Source organism: Sesamum indicum, linkage group LG13 (genome assembly GCF_000512975.1).
Source record: "Sesamum indicum cultivar Zhongzhi No. 13 linkage group LG13, S_indicum_v1.0, whole genome shotgun sequence".
Taxonomy (NCBI): domain Eukaryota; kingdom Viridiplantae; phylum Streptophyta; class Magnoliopsida; order Lamiales; family Pedaliaceae; genus Sesamum; species Sesamum indicum.
Genome location: NC_026157.1, coordinates 3,765,025 through 3,784,123, shown reverse-complemented (window position 1 = coordinate 3,784,123; position 19,099 = coordinate 3,765,025). Strand labels below are relative to the sequence as shown.

Here is a 19,099-nt window from a genome sequence, read left to right as displayed (position 1 = left end):
CTTTCAAGAATGCGCTTTTGTCGTCATTAAATAATTTCATAAGAAAAAAAAAAAAACACTTTCACATAAATCTTTTTCTGCTTATTCAAATTTTATATTTTAATTATTTTTTGGTATTTTTTAGAATATAATAATTTAAAAGATGCATAAATTTTTGCAAGTAACGGCGTTAAATAATTTTTTTATTTTTTTAAATTTGTATATAGATAATTTATATTTTGTATTTATTATGAAATTTTATTTTTATAATTTGTATAAATCTAATTCATTGATTTGATTCAAATAGATATGTACCATTGATTTTGTATATCAATATTAATCATTAATTTAAATAAGAAAAAAAATATAGGCCATTAATTTATTTATTAAATCTCAACTGTCGATATAAACAAGATCTAACGATTCATATTTAGGGTCATAAAAGATATTTTATAGATAATTAATTTAATTCGCACCCATGGCCCATGTTGCACATTCCATGGCCTAAGACGGTGTTTTGCTCATTGTTTAAAAATAAAGGGGGTTAAATTGAGAATTTTTTTTCACAAAAGGGCATTTTGTCACATTCAAAACATAGAGGGGGCAAGATGCATTTGCTCTTTTTTTTTTATTTGCTAAATTGAATAGTTTAGAAGGCTAAATTGCATATTGCCCCCCCTATGTTTTAAAAATAAGCCAAAAAAATCATCTGTTTTCTTGAATGTAGCACACTTTCTCCTCACCGTCAATATTTGAAGCTAACAGCGTTATTTTATTTTATTTTTTTATCAAAAGATTGTTATGCCTTTATCATTTATATATTATTTTTTATTTTTATGACCATTGAATCTTTTTTTATTGTATAATTGTAGGATTTAATCAATCATTCTCAACTTTTAGAACTTAAATTATTAAGGATCAAGATTTAATTAATTTTTTATATATGTTATATTTATAATTATAAAATACAAAATATAAATTATTATTTATAAAAAAAAAAAAAATTTAACCCCCTCCCCATCCCCCTCCCCGTCTCTAACCGCCCATCCCAGGCCCCCCTCCACTCGTCGCGCACCCCAACCCCCTAGCACTCCTCGCCATTGTCCCCCCATCCTGGGCTACCGCGAGGTGGTGGTCGCCGTCGCTCTAAATTTTTTTTTTATGTTTTTAATAAAATAAATTTTTTATTTAAAAAAAGTAAAATTTTAAAATAAGAAGAGAAATTGATTTTTTTAACTTTAAAATAATAAAAGAAAGTATAAAAATTTTCGTTGTAAATACATATACTAATTTAAATATAAATATTATTTGTAGTATATAATTTATTAAAATATATTTAAATTAAGTATTAATTTAAATTAATTAATAAAGTATTATTATTGTTGTTCATTAATATGTACATGGATATAAACATTTATATTTTAAAAACTAAACTTAGTATATTATTATTGTATTATTATTTTAATTGAATTTTTAATTTAAATTATAATTCTATAAAAAATATATTATTTTTATTAATGATATTTAAATAAATATACTTCAAAATAAAATTATTCATTTTTTAGAGGGATGAAAGTACAAAAAAATTATTTAAAATAAGTATATTTGATCATGGTAATTTTAAATACAATATAGTGGTATTTTTGCAAATTAAAAACAAAAAGAAGGTCAAAAACTACAAAAAAAAAAAAAAAAAAAAAAAAATCATGCCAACCAGCACCAGCAGCCAGTGCACCCCCCTTCCTTTAGTTTCTAACGAAAGGAGGGATTCGTGCAGGGTTTTAAAAATCAATGGATCTGCATTTGGAGTTATTCATGGTATATATGGCCAAGCACTAGAATGCCAAACAACGAAACACAGAAAAGTAGTTCATTCCTGTTCTGAAAATTGCATATTCCCCAGAAGAAGCTAATAACCATCCTCATCTTTTACTAGATTCAATAAGCAAAAACAACAGTAGAGGAACGATCATGATAGCAATTCGCCAGGACAAACATATTCAGCCAGTAAGTAAACCGGCAGCAAAGGAAGGACAACATAACAAATTCACAATGATAATCTTAGTCAGCCTTCAAAGAATTACCGACATCAATAACGAATCGGTACTTCACATCATTCTTCTCAAGTCGCTCCATGGCCGTGTTCACATAGTCAAACGGGATTACCTCCACGTCTGGCAGTATGTTGTGCTCTGCTGCAAATTCGACCATATCTTGTACCTCTTTTACTCCTCCATTGGCAGTCCCGACAATCGACTTACCACCTGTTATTAAAAGATCGATGTTATCCTTAAATTTACACTAAAATGGGAGCTAAACAGAAGTAAAGGGATCGTGATGCTTACCTATAAGCAGGGGAAAAACAGGCACCTCGAGCTTTTCAGGAGCACCAACCAAGATAAGCTTGCCGTGGGGCTTCAACAGATTTACTAATGGTAGAAGGGAGTGATTGCCAGAGGCGGTATCGATGATACCATCCAATGTTCCAGCAGCAGCCTATACATGGGACAGGACAAATTTAATCTTAAAATGTTATCATCCGTAGGGACTGTATTCGCTCTAATGATATATCTGAATTTACAAACATATCTTAATTAATCTAATGTTGTTTAGCTTGATGAAGGTACAAAATTCAAAATGAATGAAAAAGTGTAGTGATATCAAGACTGCCAATTTAGTCGAGCTTTGGACTGTTCGGCCTGCTATTATTATTATTATTATCTTTCCCTCATGCACACACTCAAGATTCGAATATAAAATATAAAGTGGTTTGCTACTATGTAGCTGAGTATAAATAAATATGAGTGGAGTTGAGTTTGAGGAATTCATATCAAACCCTCTCAATTTGTGAGCCGAGCTCGAGTTTAATAAGGCTCAACCCCAATGAACTATTATGAAGGTGTGTATTATTATTATTATTATAGCTAATTATAATTAGGCCCCCTCTAGAAATATGAAATTATAATTTTTTTATTTTTTTTAAAATTACACTAACACCCCCTCTGATAATTAATCATTTACACCTAACTCCATTCTGTTAGGGTTTGAATAGAAAATGCTGATGTCAAAAAAAAAAAATTATATAAACCCTCATTTAACATTTCCATGTATATTTTTGTATTTATAAGGGATATATATAATATATATACATATGGAATGATGTTAACATTATTGCATTTTTTCCCTTATAAATGCAAAATTAATACATGAGAATGTTAAATGAGGCATAAAATTGAAAATTTATGTAATGTTTTTGGTAATGTCAATATTTTTCATCCAAATCATAGCAGAAGGGAGTTACATGTAGGCAGTGCATGTTCGAAGGGATGTAAGTGTAATTTTGAAACTCTTGGAGGTCAAAGTGTAGTTTTGTATTTCCAAAGTGGGTCTAAGTGTAATTAACCCTTATTATATATATATATATATATATATATTACTTTTAATTTTTTATTAAATACAAGTAGTCCAAAGTTTAAAATGTTATCAAAATTTTGATTTAGTAAATATATCATACAACAAAAGTCTGCACAGTGCACACCTTAGTGAGAGGTGAAAAAATATTTTTACAATCATTGAACTTCTAATTTATTTCTGAATACATCTCTCAATGCATGTATATGCAAGGTATTTTTTAAAAATGCACATATATAACCTATATTTACATTTTTATGTGAATAAATTTGGCCAAAAATTATATTAATAATACTTTAAAGTCTAGAGGAAATACCTGCATCTGCTCTTCGTCATGGCTAACCACAAACTCATCGGCGCCAAATTTACCAATTGCTTCTTCCTTCTTACTAGCAGACGTACTAATGACGGTCACCCTACTCCCAAAGGCCTTAGCGAATTTCACCGTGAGATGCCCAATCCCACCAAGACCAACGACCCCAACGTTCACACCTGGCGTGTCGAGTCCAAAGTTCCTCAACGGGCTGTAAGTTGTGATTCCGGCACATAAGAGAGGAGCACCTGTGTCAAGGGGCAAGTTGTCGGGCCAACGAATGACAAAATGCTCGTCAGCAACCATGATGTTTGAGAAACCTCCATATGTTGGGGAACCATCATAGTAACGAGAACTGATTGTGAGTATTTGTTTGGGGCAGTAACTCTCTTGATTGTTAGTACACTCGTCACACTGGCGACAAGATCCGACCAAGCATCCAACTCCCACTTTGTCCCCTATTCTGAATTTCTCCACCTTGCTCCCTACCTCAGTTACTACTCCCACAATCTCATGTCTGCATCAAACAATTCACTTAGTATATGAATCAGGACCTTCTCCGCTAGAAAAACATCACTAAGAAAAGTTTCCTTGCTTTTGCATTTAGCTAAGAATAGCAGAATGTACAGAGCAAGAATTGTCTAAGAGTTTATGGTGATTATGTGTGTTTATTAATCTCAATGCATCTAAAAGCAGAAATTGGCTGGTTTGAGCTCCATTAAGATGAAAGAGCAAGGAGTTCTGAGGCCCTCGGAAAGCATTATTGTCCATATTGTACATTTGCTTTCAAAAATATCAATCAAGAATTCAAAATAAGCCATCAAAAGATGGAAGAAAGATCGCTACATGCACAACGGACCATTTAATTCCTACTAACAGATTGAAAATTTAGATGACGACATAAAGTGTTTCTTAATGTAAATGTATGAAAATCAACCTATTACAAGATAAACTATATGCATAATAATCTATTCCCTTTGTCGTCAACAAACAGATTCAACATTCAGTTAAAATGAGTAAATACAAATACATATTAATAATTGTTTGTCATGACATTTCTATAAATAGTCAGCTAACTACTGAATATCAGGACTAAACATTCGATTTTCAGCAGGCAGATGAAGAACAACTTGATTCCTCATAAGATGCATCCATAAAACCACAAGAAAGCACATCTACAACTACATGGAGGAACCACAAAGATTGAGAAATAGAACCATCTGATTCAATTCGTTCTCAATAGCCATGAATCTCAGGGTAATCCTTTTGTCGACAGATGCTCCTATTACACTTGTAGTCTCTGCAGGATGAGTTCAAGTAATGCATACGACATTAGTTTGATCCTTTAATATTTCACACTTTGCATTATGCGTTATCCCTCAACAAACACACAAAAACAATCTAGCGTAGGTCGAATTCAATCAAATCCAAATGTCCCGCCGTGGAAAGTGAATTACACTTATTGTTCCATTCAAACAAAAACGAAGCCACAGAGATTGAAAATCTTACCCAGGAATCAAAGGATAAATGGTGAAACCCCATTGATTCTTGGCCAAGTGAAGATCAGAATGGCAGATACCACAATAAAGAACTCTGAATTGCACATCACGCTCACCAGTAGCCCTGCGCCATTTCCATCCACCAAATTAACTACGTCGTAAATAACAACCACAACTACAAATAACCCACATCAAAAAACAAACATCTTGGTAAGAAAAAGAACAAAATTTTCAGGATAAATCACCAGAAAAAGTGAAGAACATTCAAGTGTTGAGAGATGTAATACCTTCTTGAGAACTTGAGCGGAGCAAAAATTCCAGACGGGTCTTTAGCAGCCCATGCATGAGCCTTCACGGGGTGCTCTGTTTCAAGTGAAGTCGCCATAATTACTAGATAAGTTTCACCCCTGGAGTGGTTTCCTGCACACTAACCGCTAATATATGAGTTGGGATTCCAACGTTTTAAAAGAAGTGCTTGGTTCCTTTATACACCCATTATTTACCAACTATTTTATAAAATATTTTTTTTATATAATTATAAAAATTAAAAATAATTTGTATAATAATACTAATATTTTAGGAGATGTGTGCAATTTTTCTTTAAAAAATAAAAATAAATGATTATTATAAACAATATTAACGTTTTTTGTAACTATATATGATTTTTCGAAATGCATGAATAGTTTGTGTAAATAAATTATAGATCAATGGCGTAAATAAATTATTATGTTTTATTTTCAAAGAAAAAAAAACTATATTAATTTTAAATACCTTAAGAAAAAGAATCTTTTAGGTGAAAAGTTAAGAATAGCATAGAAATTGCTTTACATGTTTTTATTTTTTTTAATAAATAAATTTCTTATTAGTTTTTTAATATATGCGCTTTTTTATAATAATATTAATTCAAATTCACCCCTTGAATTATTACTCAATCATACATGGCATGGGAGTAAATTACGATTTCGTTAATTATTTTTCTATAAAAATTAATTTTTTTTACAGACACTTTCAATTTAACTCTTATGTATTTTTATTACATTTTACGGAAAAGACGGTCGCTTGACTATAAAAAATATTAAATTTATTACAAAATTAATTATTTCTTAGATTAAACACTAATATACAATAAATATAACACAATTACTGGGTATTTTAAATAAAGTATTAAATTAAAAAAATATTAAAATTAATTCGCCTTTCAAAAATTTAAAGCTCCTCTAATTTTTATCCACACATTTGGATATTCCAACTATTGAAAAATTAAAAAGAAATACCAAAGATATACATAAAATTTCAGCCACCTTTTGTTTTGCATTTATGTCTGATACTTTTATTTTTTATTTTTTGGTAATTTATGTGGTCTGATATTTCAATAAAGACAGCCTTGCTTGACCGCATGCTTCTCGCGAGGACAATTTTATATTATTTTAATTAAAATCTGGAAAGAAGTTATATAAAATTTTATTACATAAAAAAATATTAAATAGCTGATTGAGGAAAATGTTATCCGATGTCAGAACATTTGTCGTAGAAAAGACGATTGGAAAAAGAGCCACATTTTCTGTAGCATTTGGTGCAATATTGAACTTTTGTACTACCCCTCGTAAATACTTTATGAATATCTTTCTATTTTTAAATGCTTTTGGATGATATATCAATTGTTAGTTAATATTTAAAAGAAATAACAAATTGAATAAATCTTTAGTGATGCGTGCAAAAATAGTATGGATTTAATAAATTTGGACTATTGTTCAAGATTTGAGCCGAAATGTATTTTGATCTTGAGAAAGGGGTCCTGCAAAAATACATTAGTATTCTAAAGCTCATATTAGAATTGGATTCGAGGTAAAATAAAGCGAGAAAATAAATAATATAATAATAAATAGAGGTATGTTGAATAAATTTTAAGAAAAATGTGTAAGTTCTGATAGAATGCTCGAAGAGTACTTGAAACAATGCTTAGAGAGTTAGGGAGCCGTCCCCTGTTTGAGGGTATCAAATCTGTATATATAGAGGAGTGCCCTCATCTGCTGGGAATCTATCCCACTTCCTAAATTTTCAAGGAGGCTGGCTGAGATAGTTGGATAAGGGATGAATTGTTTTTATCCGTAACTGGAAGTTCATAATTATCGCCTACAGTGAGTTTTAGCTGCTAGAGGGCCCTTCCTTGTTTGCGTTGTCCCTTTAAAGCTGTTGTGGTTCGAGGAGGCAGCTGACTCCTGGGTTGATTAGATGTCATGTGGGGGAATGAGTCATCACGTGTATGGGTCTTTTGATATGAACGTCTTATTGGCCTGTAATTCTGGACTGAGTCGAGGGGTGCTTTGGGCTTCCAACCTTCTCCTAGATTTCTTAATTCCTTGGGCTAATATGTTTTGAATTATGATTGGAGTGTCCAGGCCTTACTGCTCTCTTGGATTGGGCCACGGTAGGCATGCGTATCACTTAATATATAACTATATTTTACATCTTGAGGCCTAATAGTTATGTAAATTATATTTCAATAGCAACTATTGTATTTAGATTTTTAAACTTAATTATTTATTGTAATATTGGTGCTATTCATTTTATTATAAGTCAAAATTTTAAAAATGTAAATAAATAATGAAATAAAAGAATCAGAAAAATTCTATGAATATTCAATCTATAAATATACACTACAAACATGTTAATGAACAAAATTATATCTGTAAAGAATATAATTATACAATTAAAATTTAGTCGGCAACTAACATGCGCTATTTTTTGTTTTAAATTTACTTTTAAATATTATTCTTTAATATTTATTTGTTAATTTATCAATATATTGCGTATTTTTTGTAATATATTATGCAACGATAATTTTTTTTTTGATACTTTCTATCAATATCTTTTATTTTTATTCTTTTTTAATTGATTCATGATATTATACTAGTTGTTAGTTATCTTTAATTATATCATAACTAAACCCTTTTAATCGTATCAGAATAGTTCTATTTGTCTGGTGAGGACCTATATATATATATATATTAAATCACTAATATTTCTTTTTTTTCATAAAATAATTTTAAAAATTTATGAATAACAAAAGTTCTATGTAAATTATCATTACTAATGTCTTATTTATAGGGACAACAAATATAATGTTAATATTGTTATTCAGAACAACATATTCCAAAGAAGAAACAACCAACAATCTTCATCTTTTTTGCTTCAACACAAAACGATTTTAGAAGGACGACCAGTGTAGCAACTCCATGACAACAATAGGATCACTCGGCCTTCAACGAATTCCCGATATCAATAACGAACCGGTACTTCACGTCGCCTTTCTCAAGACGCTCCATGGCCGTGTTGACATAGTCGATCGGGATCACCTCCACATCTGGCAGTATCTTGTGCTCGGCTGCAAATTCGAGCATATCTTGTGTCTCTTTCACTCCTCCACTAGCGGTCCCTACAATTGACTTCCCACCTGTTGTTCGAAAAAATCAATGTCGTCCCAAAATTTATACTAAAACGGCAGCCACATAGAAGTGAATGGATAGCAATGCTTACCTAGAAGCAGGGGGAAAACAGGCACCTCGAGTTCTGTTGGAATACCAACCAAGATAAGCTTGCCATGGGGCTTCAGCAAATTTATCAATGGTAGAAGGGAGTGATTCGCAGAGACGGTATCGATGATACCATCCAACGTCCCGACAGCAGCCTACACATGGGAGGGGATAAATGGTCCAAATTGTTGAACATCACATATATTATGTTGACAAGACTGTCTTAGCCCTCAGTTGGTAGCAATTGCATGAAAATATGATTAATCATTCGTATACCTTAAGCTGTCTCGCATCAAGCAAAGTGAAAACGGCCTATAGAACAAATTAATCATTCGTAGATGAGAGGAAATACCTGCATCTGTTCTTGGTCATGGCTAACCAAAAACTCATCTGCGCCAAAAGTTTCAATTGCTTCCTTCTTCTTGTTAGCAGACGTACTAATGACTGTCACCCTACTCCCAAAGGACTTGGCAAATTTCACCGTGAGATGGCCGATCCCACCTAGACCGACAACCCCTACGCTCGCACCAGGCTTGTCGAGTCCAAACTGCCTCAACGGGCTGTAAGTTGTGATCCCGGCACATAGGAGAGGAGCACCGCTATCAAGGGGCAAGTTCTCGGGCCAACGGATGATAAAATACTCATCCGCAACCATGATGTTTGAGAAACCTCCATATGTGACCGTCCCATCATAATAACGGCTGTTGATTGAGATTATCTGTTTGGGGCAGTAACTTTCTTGATTCTTAGCACACTCATCACACTGGCGACACGATCCGACCAAGCATCCAACGCCTACTTTGTCCCCGATTTTGACTTTCTTCACCTTGCTCCCTATCTCAGTTACTTCTCCCACAATCTCATGCCTGCATCAAACAATTCATTTAGCATACGAATCGAAGCTTTCCCTCCTAGGAAAAGATCACCAGAAAAGTTTTCGCTTTTGCATCTACCTGAAAATAGCAGGAAGTACAGGCAAAGAACACTGAAAGAGTTTACGGTGGATTATGGTGTCCATGGTAATTTGTAAAGAACGTTGTAGTTTAATTACAGCGAAAATTACAAGTGTTCGGAAAGAATAGTGATAAGCAGCGAAAGTTAGTGATATGGTACTAATGGCTCAAAACATCTTAATCTTAGTGATGTAAATGCGAGAACTCAAACACTGTAAATAGCTAAGCTGATAAGTGATTATTTTATATTTCTGCGAACACTCTGTTCATAAGACAGTCAAATTAACTATTCAATGGCATGAAAATATAACTATTTTTAAGATGAATCCGTAAAAGCACAATAAAACACACACATCAATTGTTATATATTCGGAATCTGACCGTAATTACACAATAAGTGAAATTACACTTAATATGTAACTGATATACAGTAAAAAAAAAAATGGCTGACCAATCACGACAAGTACATTAACTTATCAGTCGAGTTTGATAAAACGTAAATTACAGCAATCCTCCAGAGGTTTGAAAAATTATAAATACCTTCATATTTTAATATCCATCTAACAACGAGCCAATTTCATTAACCTCATTAGGCTTGCATTAAATTTTTATGATAAACTGACCAAATTGCACTTTTGAATTATGAATTATAATTTTATATATTTTCTAAAACATTTGTATAGACTAATATTCCCTATTGGTTATTTATTTTACACACCATCAAATTTTTTTATATTTTTAATTTTTTTTTGCAAAAAGTTTCCACAAGGTAAAGTAGTAATATCCACCTTATCGTCTAGGAACTACATAATTATTTTCTATTTTGTGGTGGGTATTTGTAATTTTAAAATAATAAATAAATACTCGTAACTATGCGGAATTTTATGAATTTTATGGGAGTTTGCTGTAATTTAACCTTTGATAAAAGTCTGTCCCAACAAAACTGTGCCATTTGTAGAAAAAACTGAAGCCAGAGAGGTTGAATCTTACCCAGGAATCAAGGGATAAATGGTGAAGCCCCAATCGTTCTTGGCCAAGTGAAGATCAGAATGGCAGATACCACAGTAAAGAACTCTAAATTGCACATCATGCTCACCAGTTTCCCTGTTCCATTCACATCCATCAAATTAACTGCCTTATTACAAATAACGGATTCATCCTATTTTACCCATTTGAAAACTCTAACAGCTACAAAATCTCAATGGCAATTCAACACCCAAATTCTTAAAAAAGAAAAACAAAAAAGAAGACCTTCCTATGTTCCCTTCAAGGAGTTCTTTTTTCTTGGCCTATTAGGGATTTTATTGCACTAAATCGTAGAAAACAACTATAAAAGAACCTGTACCAAAGCAAGCATCTTGGTAAGAAAAAGAACAATTTTTTGAGGATATAATCACCATAAAAAAGAGAAGCATTCAAGCAATAGATTGAGGGTTGAGAGATGTAATAATAATACCTTCTTGAGAACTTGAGAGGAGCAAAAACCCCAGTTGGGTCATTAGCAGCCCATGCAAAAGCCTTCACGGGGTGCTCTGTTTCTAGTGAAGTCGCCATTTTCTGGACAAGATTCAGCAGTGAAATGCTCAGTTTGCAGAGCACAGCATCATACTTATAGTTGGAGCTCTGTACGAGGTGGCGTTCAACTCTCAATATATTTAGTTTACATTTCTGTATTTTACTTATATTTTTATTATGTCGTCGTGCCACTCTGTCCCACCGAGCATATAAAAAAGAATTGTGATATGAGATGAAAAAAAAATCATGGTGTGAGGGGATGAGAAAGAAAAAGCCGGTGAAAAAAAAATGTATAGTGTGAGAGAGAAGAAATAAATTGTAATTGTGGATTTACTGAAAATATGAAAGTTTATGAGGAAAAAAATAAGAATAAATTATATTTGTCATTTAAATTATGCCCGTTTCACAGTTTGCAATCGAATTTTTTTTTGTGTCAATTTATAATCTCAACTATGCAAAATTTGTACTTTGCCAAATATGACCGTCTTTTTGTTGATTTTTCTGTCGAAAAAACATCACATATTGTTCATATATGAAAAATATCACATCACATAATCCTTAAATATTATATGTGCAGTGCATGCAGTGATTTTTTGATAAAAAATTTAGTTGCAAAACAGTTATAAATGACAAAATGTAAAATTTCGTAACGTTAAAATGATAAGTTGACACAAAAAAATTTTTTATGGCAAAGTGTAAAAAAAATATAATTATTAGATTATTAAAAAATATTGAAAATATTATACTAACCATTTTTTAAGAAAGTAAATAAATTAAAGGGTACATTTTGTATTTAAAAATTGGTAACACTAATTTTTTTAATAATAGTATGGATATTGAATAACTTTAGTATTTTATTTATATTATCACCTCGAATAGTCGAACGGTCCCATAAAAGAGAATCAATATAAAACTCTAAGTGATTTTCTTTACATAAATTATTTGTTTTGATTTACTATTCATTTTTCCAAAATAATATTCTAAAATTCAAAATAAACTTATAGGTTTGGTTGGTTTTCTGGTGCGAGTCTGCGTAACAATTCAAATATATATATAAATGTTTAAGGGGCAAAAATAAAAAAAATATTCAATTGAATGTTTCCAATAGTCACAACGATCACATTAATGCCCGTCTAATAATTTTATAAATGGCAGATACCACAATAAAGAATGTTGAATTGCACATCATGGAATTCGAATTTAATTGCATCGGGTATATTTCTAACCTAGAAAGTATTCGGGCAATGGGTCGCGGAAGAGGAAAGCGTAAACCCGCATCTAAATAAACTATAGAGATAGGACAGCAACCTAGAGGAGGTTGGTTCATTCGATCAAAAGAGGAAGGAAGAATAATCTCAAAATTTTGGGGAATATTATATTTCTTTCTAATTGTCGTGACAATCATGTGCAATGTACTTTTAATGCTAAGCAAGAGTCGTTGGCTAATAGTGTTTCATATCGCTCGAGGGTCATAATGGGGGTTGCGACCTCTAAGTCATCTACATTTATCCTAGAAAATGGGCCGACCTGATTTTTATAGAGCTAAGGGCAAACGGGAGGTCACAGATGATCTACCAGATGAATATTAGATGAGCTGTCAGACGAACTACTAGAACTATTGGACTCAGAACTTGAAGACATAATTCAAAGTACCTCTATGAACCTAGACAGGGCAGATCGCAGTGAGAGAAGGCAGATCGCACCTAGAGAGGAGTAGATCGCAAATGAGTGGCGAAGCTGAGGTCAAACTCTTTCCTATTTATAGGGGTAAGATCATGGAGATTCGTGCCAAAATCAATAGCCAGATGCTAAGGGGCAAGGATAGTCTAAAGGTCGAGATCGAACGAACTTCTCTTAGAATGCTCAGCACACTAAGAAGAAGTGGGGGAGTAATGATGGGTATAATCCTAATTTTGTCTAAAAAAGATTATTTTGCCCCTGAAATACTTCAATGCGCCTGGAATACCTGCGCCTGGCCCGACCCAGGTCGGGTTCAGCAATCCGACCCTGACAACCCGGGACACGTGGCAGACATCTATTAGACCAACATAATCCCTTATTTTATGCTATAAATACTCCATGCTTAGTGCATTTATGGTAGGCCGTTTCTACTACTTCACTTTAGATCGCTCAGGCTCGCTAGATTGAAAGCGACCTGTTTACGTGACCTTGATGACAAACACTAACTTAAGCATCAGAGGGTTTTACTGGGGGCCATCCTAGCAAGCCTAACGATATGCTTCTCTTTTTTCAGGGTCCTTACATTAGTTTGGGAGAGGTAGCGACCTCGAATAGCTTAGAGAACCAGCTCATCCGACTAAGGAGGTCGTGCAGATTTCGACCCGAATCACACATCTTGTTAACCCAGTTGATCAGAGTGAATACAAGAACTATTTTCTTCTTCTTCTCTGTGTCGCTACTCTGTTCTCTGAATTCTCTTCTTAAAAAATCCATACCATGGCATTCTCTATCTGCAGCGATTAGGTTTCATGTGTAGTAACCTCTTTTGTCGATACTTCTTGATGATCTATTTTGTCCATACACTTACTACTTAGTGATTTTGAAGTTTTAAAAATCTTTCCCCAGTGTTGCATGATGTTCGTACCATGTCTAAGAATTTGTTATGTTGTATAAAGATATCGTGTCTTTGATAAAAAATCATACCATATGTTCAAGTAGTTTTAAATATAAAATTCCAAATGGAAAAAACACATTTCTTAACATTTGGTTATGGGGTTGGTGAAAGACATATTTTTTTGATTCTTGTTCATATCTTCTTATTTGTTTTTCTGACAATATGAATTGTTTTATTCTCATGAAGGGATATTCTACAGGGACAAATTCTCTTGAATTTTTATATTATACTATTCACTGTTAAACTATTAGTTAAGAAATGATAAATTATTATTAAATTCTCACGGGGATAATCGACCACGCAGTAGTCTATAGATAAAATGGTAGAAGAGCGACCAACAGAGACAATATAACAACTCCACAACGACAATATGATCACTCAGCCTTCAACGAATTCCCGACATCAATAACGAACCGGTACTCTACATCGCCTTTCTCAAGACGCTCCATGGCCTTGTTGACATAGTCAATCGGTATCACCTCAACGTCGGGTAGTATCTTGTGCTCTGCTGCAAATTCAAGCATATCTTGCGTCTCTTTGAGTCCTCCGCAGGCCGTCCCGACTATACACTTCCCACCTGTTACTCAGAGGATCGATGATGTCTCAAAATTTACACTAAAATGGCAGCCATGTAGAAGTGAATGGATGGCGGTGCTAATTACCTTGAAGCAGGGGAAAAACAGGCACCTCGAGTTTTTGAGGAGCACCAATCAAGATAAGCTTGCCGTGGGGCTTCAGCAGATTTATCAATGGTAGAAGGGAGTGATTTGCAGAGGCGGTATCGATGATTCCATCCAATGTGCCGGCAGCAGCCTATTCGCGGCACACCACAAATTTAATCTTAAAATAGCATCATACGTTAAGGCTGTATTCATGTTGTATGGTCTATTACATTGTCACCCTCTGATATAACGTCTACTCATACAAATTTCTTTATCCTTCCAAATAATCATTTCATATCGAACAAAGTGAAGACAGCCTACAGAACAAATTAATCAAACCAAGTCCCGAGGAAATTACCTGCATCTGCTCTTGGTCATGGCTAACCAAAAACTCATCAGCACCAAAAGTTTCGATTGCTTCCTTCTTCTTATTTGCAGATGTACTGATGACCGTCACCCGACTCCCAAAGGTCTTGGCAAATTTCACAGTGAGATGCCCAATGCCCCCAAGACCGACAACCCCAACATTCACACCAGGTTTGTCAAGTCCAAAACGCTTCAACGGGCTGTAAGTTGTAATGCCGGCACATAGAAGTGGAGCACAATTAAGGGGCAAGTTGTCGGGCCAACGAAGGATGAAGTACTCGTCAGCAACCATGAGGTTTGAGAAACCTCCATATGTCACTGTACCATCATAGTAACGACTGTTGATTGAGATTATCTGCTTCGGACAATAACTTTCTTGATTGTTAGCACATTCCTCACACTGGCGACACGATCCGACCAAGCATCCAACGCCTACTTTGTCCCCAATCTTTACTTTCTTTACTTTGCTACCTATCTCAGTTACTTCTCCCACAATCTCATGTCTGCACCAAAAAAAATCACTTAGTACATGAATCAGGACCTTCCGTCCTAGGAAAAAATCACTAATAGAAAGAACCACGAGTCATAATCTCCCCCAAGGTTGTCATCAGAAAGTACATTTTGGTTCTTTACATATCAATAATTAACTTGTTCGTCATCGCACTCTATTATTGTTCATCATCGCACTAAAAAAACTAGTCAAACTAACTGATCAGCATCGATACATTCAATCTCCGGCAGGCAAAGGGAGGAAAATATAACTCTTCTTAAGATGAATCCAAAAAAGCACAGGAAAACACATACGATTACATATTAGGATTCTAAAGACAATCACAGACTTTGCAGCTGCCTATATCCTTCAAAAAACACACACGATTTGACCGGATCCAGGTATATCACATAGCAAGTGAATTAGTAATTAATATACAGTATAAAAGAGAGACCAATCCCGACAAGTACATCAACTCATCTTGCAACTTAAGTTTGACCAAATCTGTCCGAACAAAAATGAAGCCAGAGAAGTTGAAAATCTCACCCAGGAATCAAGGGATAAATGGTGCCACCCCACTCATTCTTGGCCAAGTGAAGATCAGAATGGCAGATACCACAATAAAGAACTCTGAATTGCACATCATGCTCACCAGTTGCCCTGTTCCATTTACATCCATCAAATTAACTGCCTTATTACAAATAAAGATTGATCCTATTTTACCCATTTGCGAACACTAACAGGCACAAAGGTTGAGGGTTCAGTGAGAGATGTAATAATAGTACCTTCTTGAGAACTTGAGAGGAGCCAAAACGCCAGATGAGTCTTTAGCAGCCCATCCAAGAGCCTTGATGGGGTGCTGTGTTTCTAGTGAAGTCGCCATTGATTCAGCTATGAAAAGGGGTTTTTCTTACAGAAGCTGCGATCATGCAGTCGTACTTATATATAGTTGGAGTTCTGTGTATGTTAGTGGTGGAACTCTCTAGATATCTATCTTTTACTTTTGTATTTTATTTATAGTAATCAAAATTTTGAAATATTATAAATATTTTTTTGTTTTTTAAAAAATTATAAAAACTCTCCTATTTTAAGATTTGTCTAACAATTTACTCATTTGATAGAGAAGTGACTAATATGTTTTTTTGAATTATTAATTATAATTTTATAGATTTTTTAGAATTTTCTAAAAGTATTTGTATGGACTAATATTTTCGATGGATTATTTATTTTACCCACTCTCATTTATTCTATATTGTTTCAAATATTATTTTTTCTTTAAAAAAATCAATAATTATAAAATAGTAATATTCACCTTACAGTTTAGGACCTATACAATTATTTTTTATTTGGGGAGTACTTTATAATTTTTTAATAAATAAAAGAATATTCGTAATTATGTCAAATCTCAACTAATTATAATTTATCCTTATTTATATTATCATGTGAACAACCGCTTTAAAAACAATTATCAAAACTCAAATATTTCATGACCAGACTAACTTTATAAAGGTAAATATGTACCTTCTTATATGTATTAGTCTGTACAGATTAATTTAATTAGAAAAAAATTAATTAATTTTTAATAAATTAATAATAAGTCAATTGGGGGTGAAAATAATTTTTATTCAATTTTCTTTTACAGATATCAATAAATTTTATTGTAAGAATACTTTGAACACATATTATACATTGAGTACACATTTTTAAAGATATTTTGTTTACTTAAGAAAAAATGCACAAACATTATGCAGAAAGGTGTTGAGTAAATTGAATAATAAATAAAAAGTTGATAAGGTTGTTAATTTGCATCTGATGCCAACTGACTTTTCTAGACAACTCCGAATCTGACATTACAACTTTCTTTAAATTCTATGTATGTATGTCAGCGTCCAGAATGATTTAAGCTACTTTTGTTTTGCATTCACCATCTGTCTCATTCATTATTATTAATTTAAGAAAAAGAAGCCCCCGTTTAAGATAATTACGAATATTTCTCATTGTTTGAAAAATTAACAATATCCGCCTGATTTTAGTGGTCGCCGAACGATTAGCCTGATTCATTAATCTTTGTTTTTTATTCATTTTTTATGATAAACTGACTCAAATGTCCTTACTGACTCTAAATTACAATTTGATTATTTTTTTAAGAACAATTTAAATTTTTTGATGGATTAAACATATATTCTTTTTTTTAATCTTTTAAAAATTTTCATCCATCTCATTCGATTTTTTTGGTAATTTTTTATTTTTTTTAAAAATACAATAAGGATAAACTTGATAATTCTAGGCCTCTGTTTAAGGATTATATAACTTCATCAAACATGGGGATGGGGGTATTTATAATTTTTTCAAACAATAAAAGATATTCATAATTATGTCAAACCTCAAATGAGCTCGCGACAATTCACCCTTTTAATAATTGTAATTAATGTTTGAAAATTGTCATTAGCAAGAACTAGTGATAAAGGGTTGTGCATATAGTTGTTACTAAAAACAATTATTGGGACATGTATAGTGACAATCCAGTAATAATATAATTATTTGTTGTCACTTGTCACTATATTTATTGTCTCTAATTACTTTTTTTCCACCATGAAAAATTAATTGCCATGGCTAAGAGTCAAGGTCAAAACATTTGTCATGACAAATATTTTAGCCACATCCGCGAACATCACAACCAACAACCGTTGCATGATCATGATCAATAACTATTTGCTACGACTATTTGTTATTAATCACGATAACTAACTGCAATTAAATATCATGATTCTTCTAGTGAAAGAATGATTAGTTATTTCCTTAAATTATGTATGGCTTTAGCTATACTCCATAAACACCACAACAAAATATAATATTCGCCACAAAATATTGAATCATAATCTTAAACTTATCACAATATATATATATATATATATATATATAATAACAATAGTTTTGATTTTATTACAACATAATTGTTAATATTTAACCTTTTTAAAAAAATTATAAAAGTATGGTGAAAATACTATTTTTGAAACTTAACAATAAATCAAAATTCAAATATTTTCTAAAAGTCTCAAGAAAAGAAGTGATTTTTTTCATTAAATTATTATAGTTTGAATTACATTCTTTTAAGCATGTATGTATTTTTCACAAGGAAAAAGAAAAAGTGAAAAAAGTAATCCTCATCTTATTCTTTTTGAAGTACATTCTTTTAAACTCTTGTACTATGATTAAAAAATACGATTAATTGCACTTAAACCCTTTCAAAAATGCAAATTATATTTTTATTCTTAAAAAGAGTATTTGAAATTATAATTTTTTTTCCAAAAAAGCATTTGAAATTAATATCATTTTGCAGCCCTTCCAACAGCACCCACTTCCAAGAATTCTCAATTTACAAGCGTTATTCCTTCTGCTATGATTTGGATAAAAATATTGACGTCATCAAAAATTCTATATAAACTTTCAATTTACCTCTTGTTCAATATTCTTTATAATTTATTAACAAATTATACCCTAATAATATTTTTATATTTGGAAGGGGATAATTTCATTCATTGGCAATTTTTTATCCAATGGCAATAATTTGAAAATGCTAAATAAATTAGCCATATTATCAACAATTTCTACATAATGTTGAATGCGGCATAGAATTAAAAGTATATGTAGATATATATCTTTTTTTTATCGAGATCAGTATTTTTCATTTGAATCTCAATAGAAGAGGTACAGTTGTAAAGTAAGAGTTATCGAAAGGTATG

The 19,099-nt window shown here is 32.4% G+C and overlaps 3 protein-coding genes across 4 annotated transcripts; all 3 read right to left on the bottom strand.

Moving 5' to 3' along the window:
• Positions 1,833-5,665, bottom strand: LOC105176372 (8-hydroxygeraniol dehydrogenase). The gene is made up of 5 exons (XM_011099153.2): positions 5,490-5,665; positions 5,213-5,326; positions 3,707-4,220; positions 2,325-2,475; positions 1,833-2,243 (listed from the first exon to the last, which is right to left on the bottom strand). The coding sequence occupies exons 1-5, from the start codon at positions 5,585-5,587 to the stop codon at positions 2,041-2,043; spliced, it is 1,080 nt and encodes a 359-aa protein (XP_011097455.1). The 5' UTR covers positions 5,588-5,665; the 3' UTR covers positions 1,833-2,040.
• LOC105176370 (8-hydroxygeraniol dehydrogenase-like) lies at positions 8,273-11,317 on the bottom strand. 2 transcript variants are annotated; one of them, XM_011099151.2, is made up of 5 exons: positions 11,145-11,317; positions 10,679-10,792; positions 9,088-9,601; positions 8,740-8,890; positions 8,273-8,656 (listed from the first exon to the last, which is right to left on the bottom strand). In XM_011099151.2, exons 1-5 carry the CDS (start codon positions 11,240-11,242, stop codon positions 8,454-8,456), a joined length of 1,080 nt encoding a protein of 359 aa, XP_011097453.1. In that variant the 5' UTR covers positions 11,243-11,317; the 3' UTR covers positions 8,273-8,453. The 2 variants fall into 2 exon arrangements, with proteins under 2 accessions (XP_011097453.1, XP_011097454.1); XM_011099152.2 differs by lacking the exons at positions 10,679-10,792; positions 11,145-11,317 and adding an exon at positions 9,689-9,905.
• LOC105176369 (8-hydroxygeraniol dehydrogenase) lies at positions 14,090-16,300 on the bottom strand. Its single transcript, XM_011099150.2, has 5 exons — positions 16,142-16,300; positions 15,903-16,016; positions 14,859-15,369; positions 14,501-14,651; positions 14,090-14,415 (listed from the first exon to the last, which is right to left on the bottom strand). The coding sequence occupies exons 1-5, from the start codon at positions 16,237-16,239 to the stop codon at positions 14,213-14,215; spliced, it is 1,077 nt and encodes a 358-aa protein (XP_011097452.1). The 5' UTR covers positions 16,240-16,300; the 3' UTR covers positions 14,090-14,212.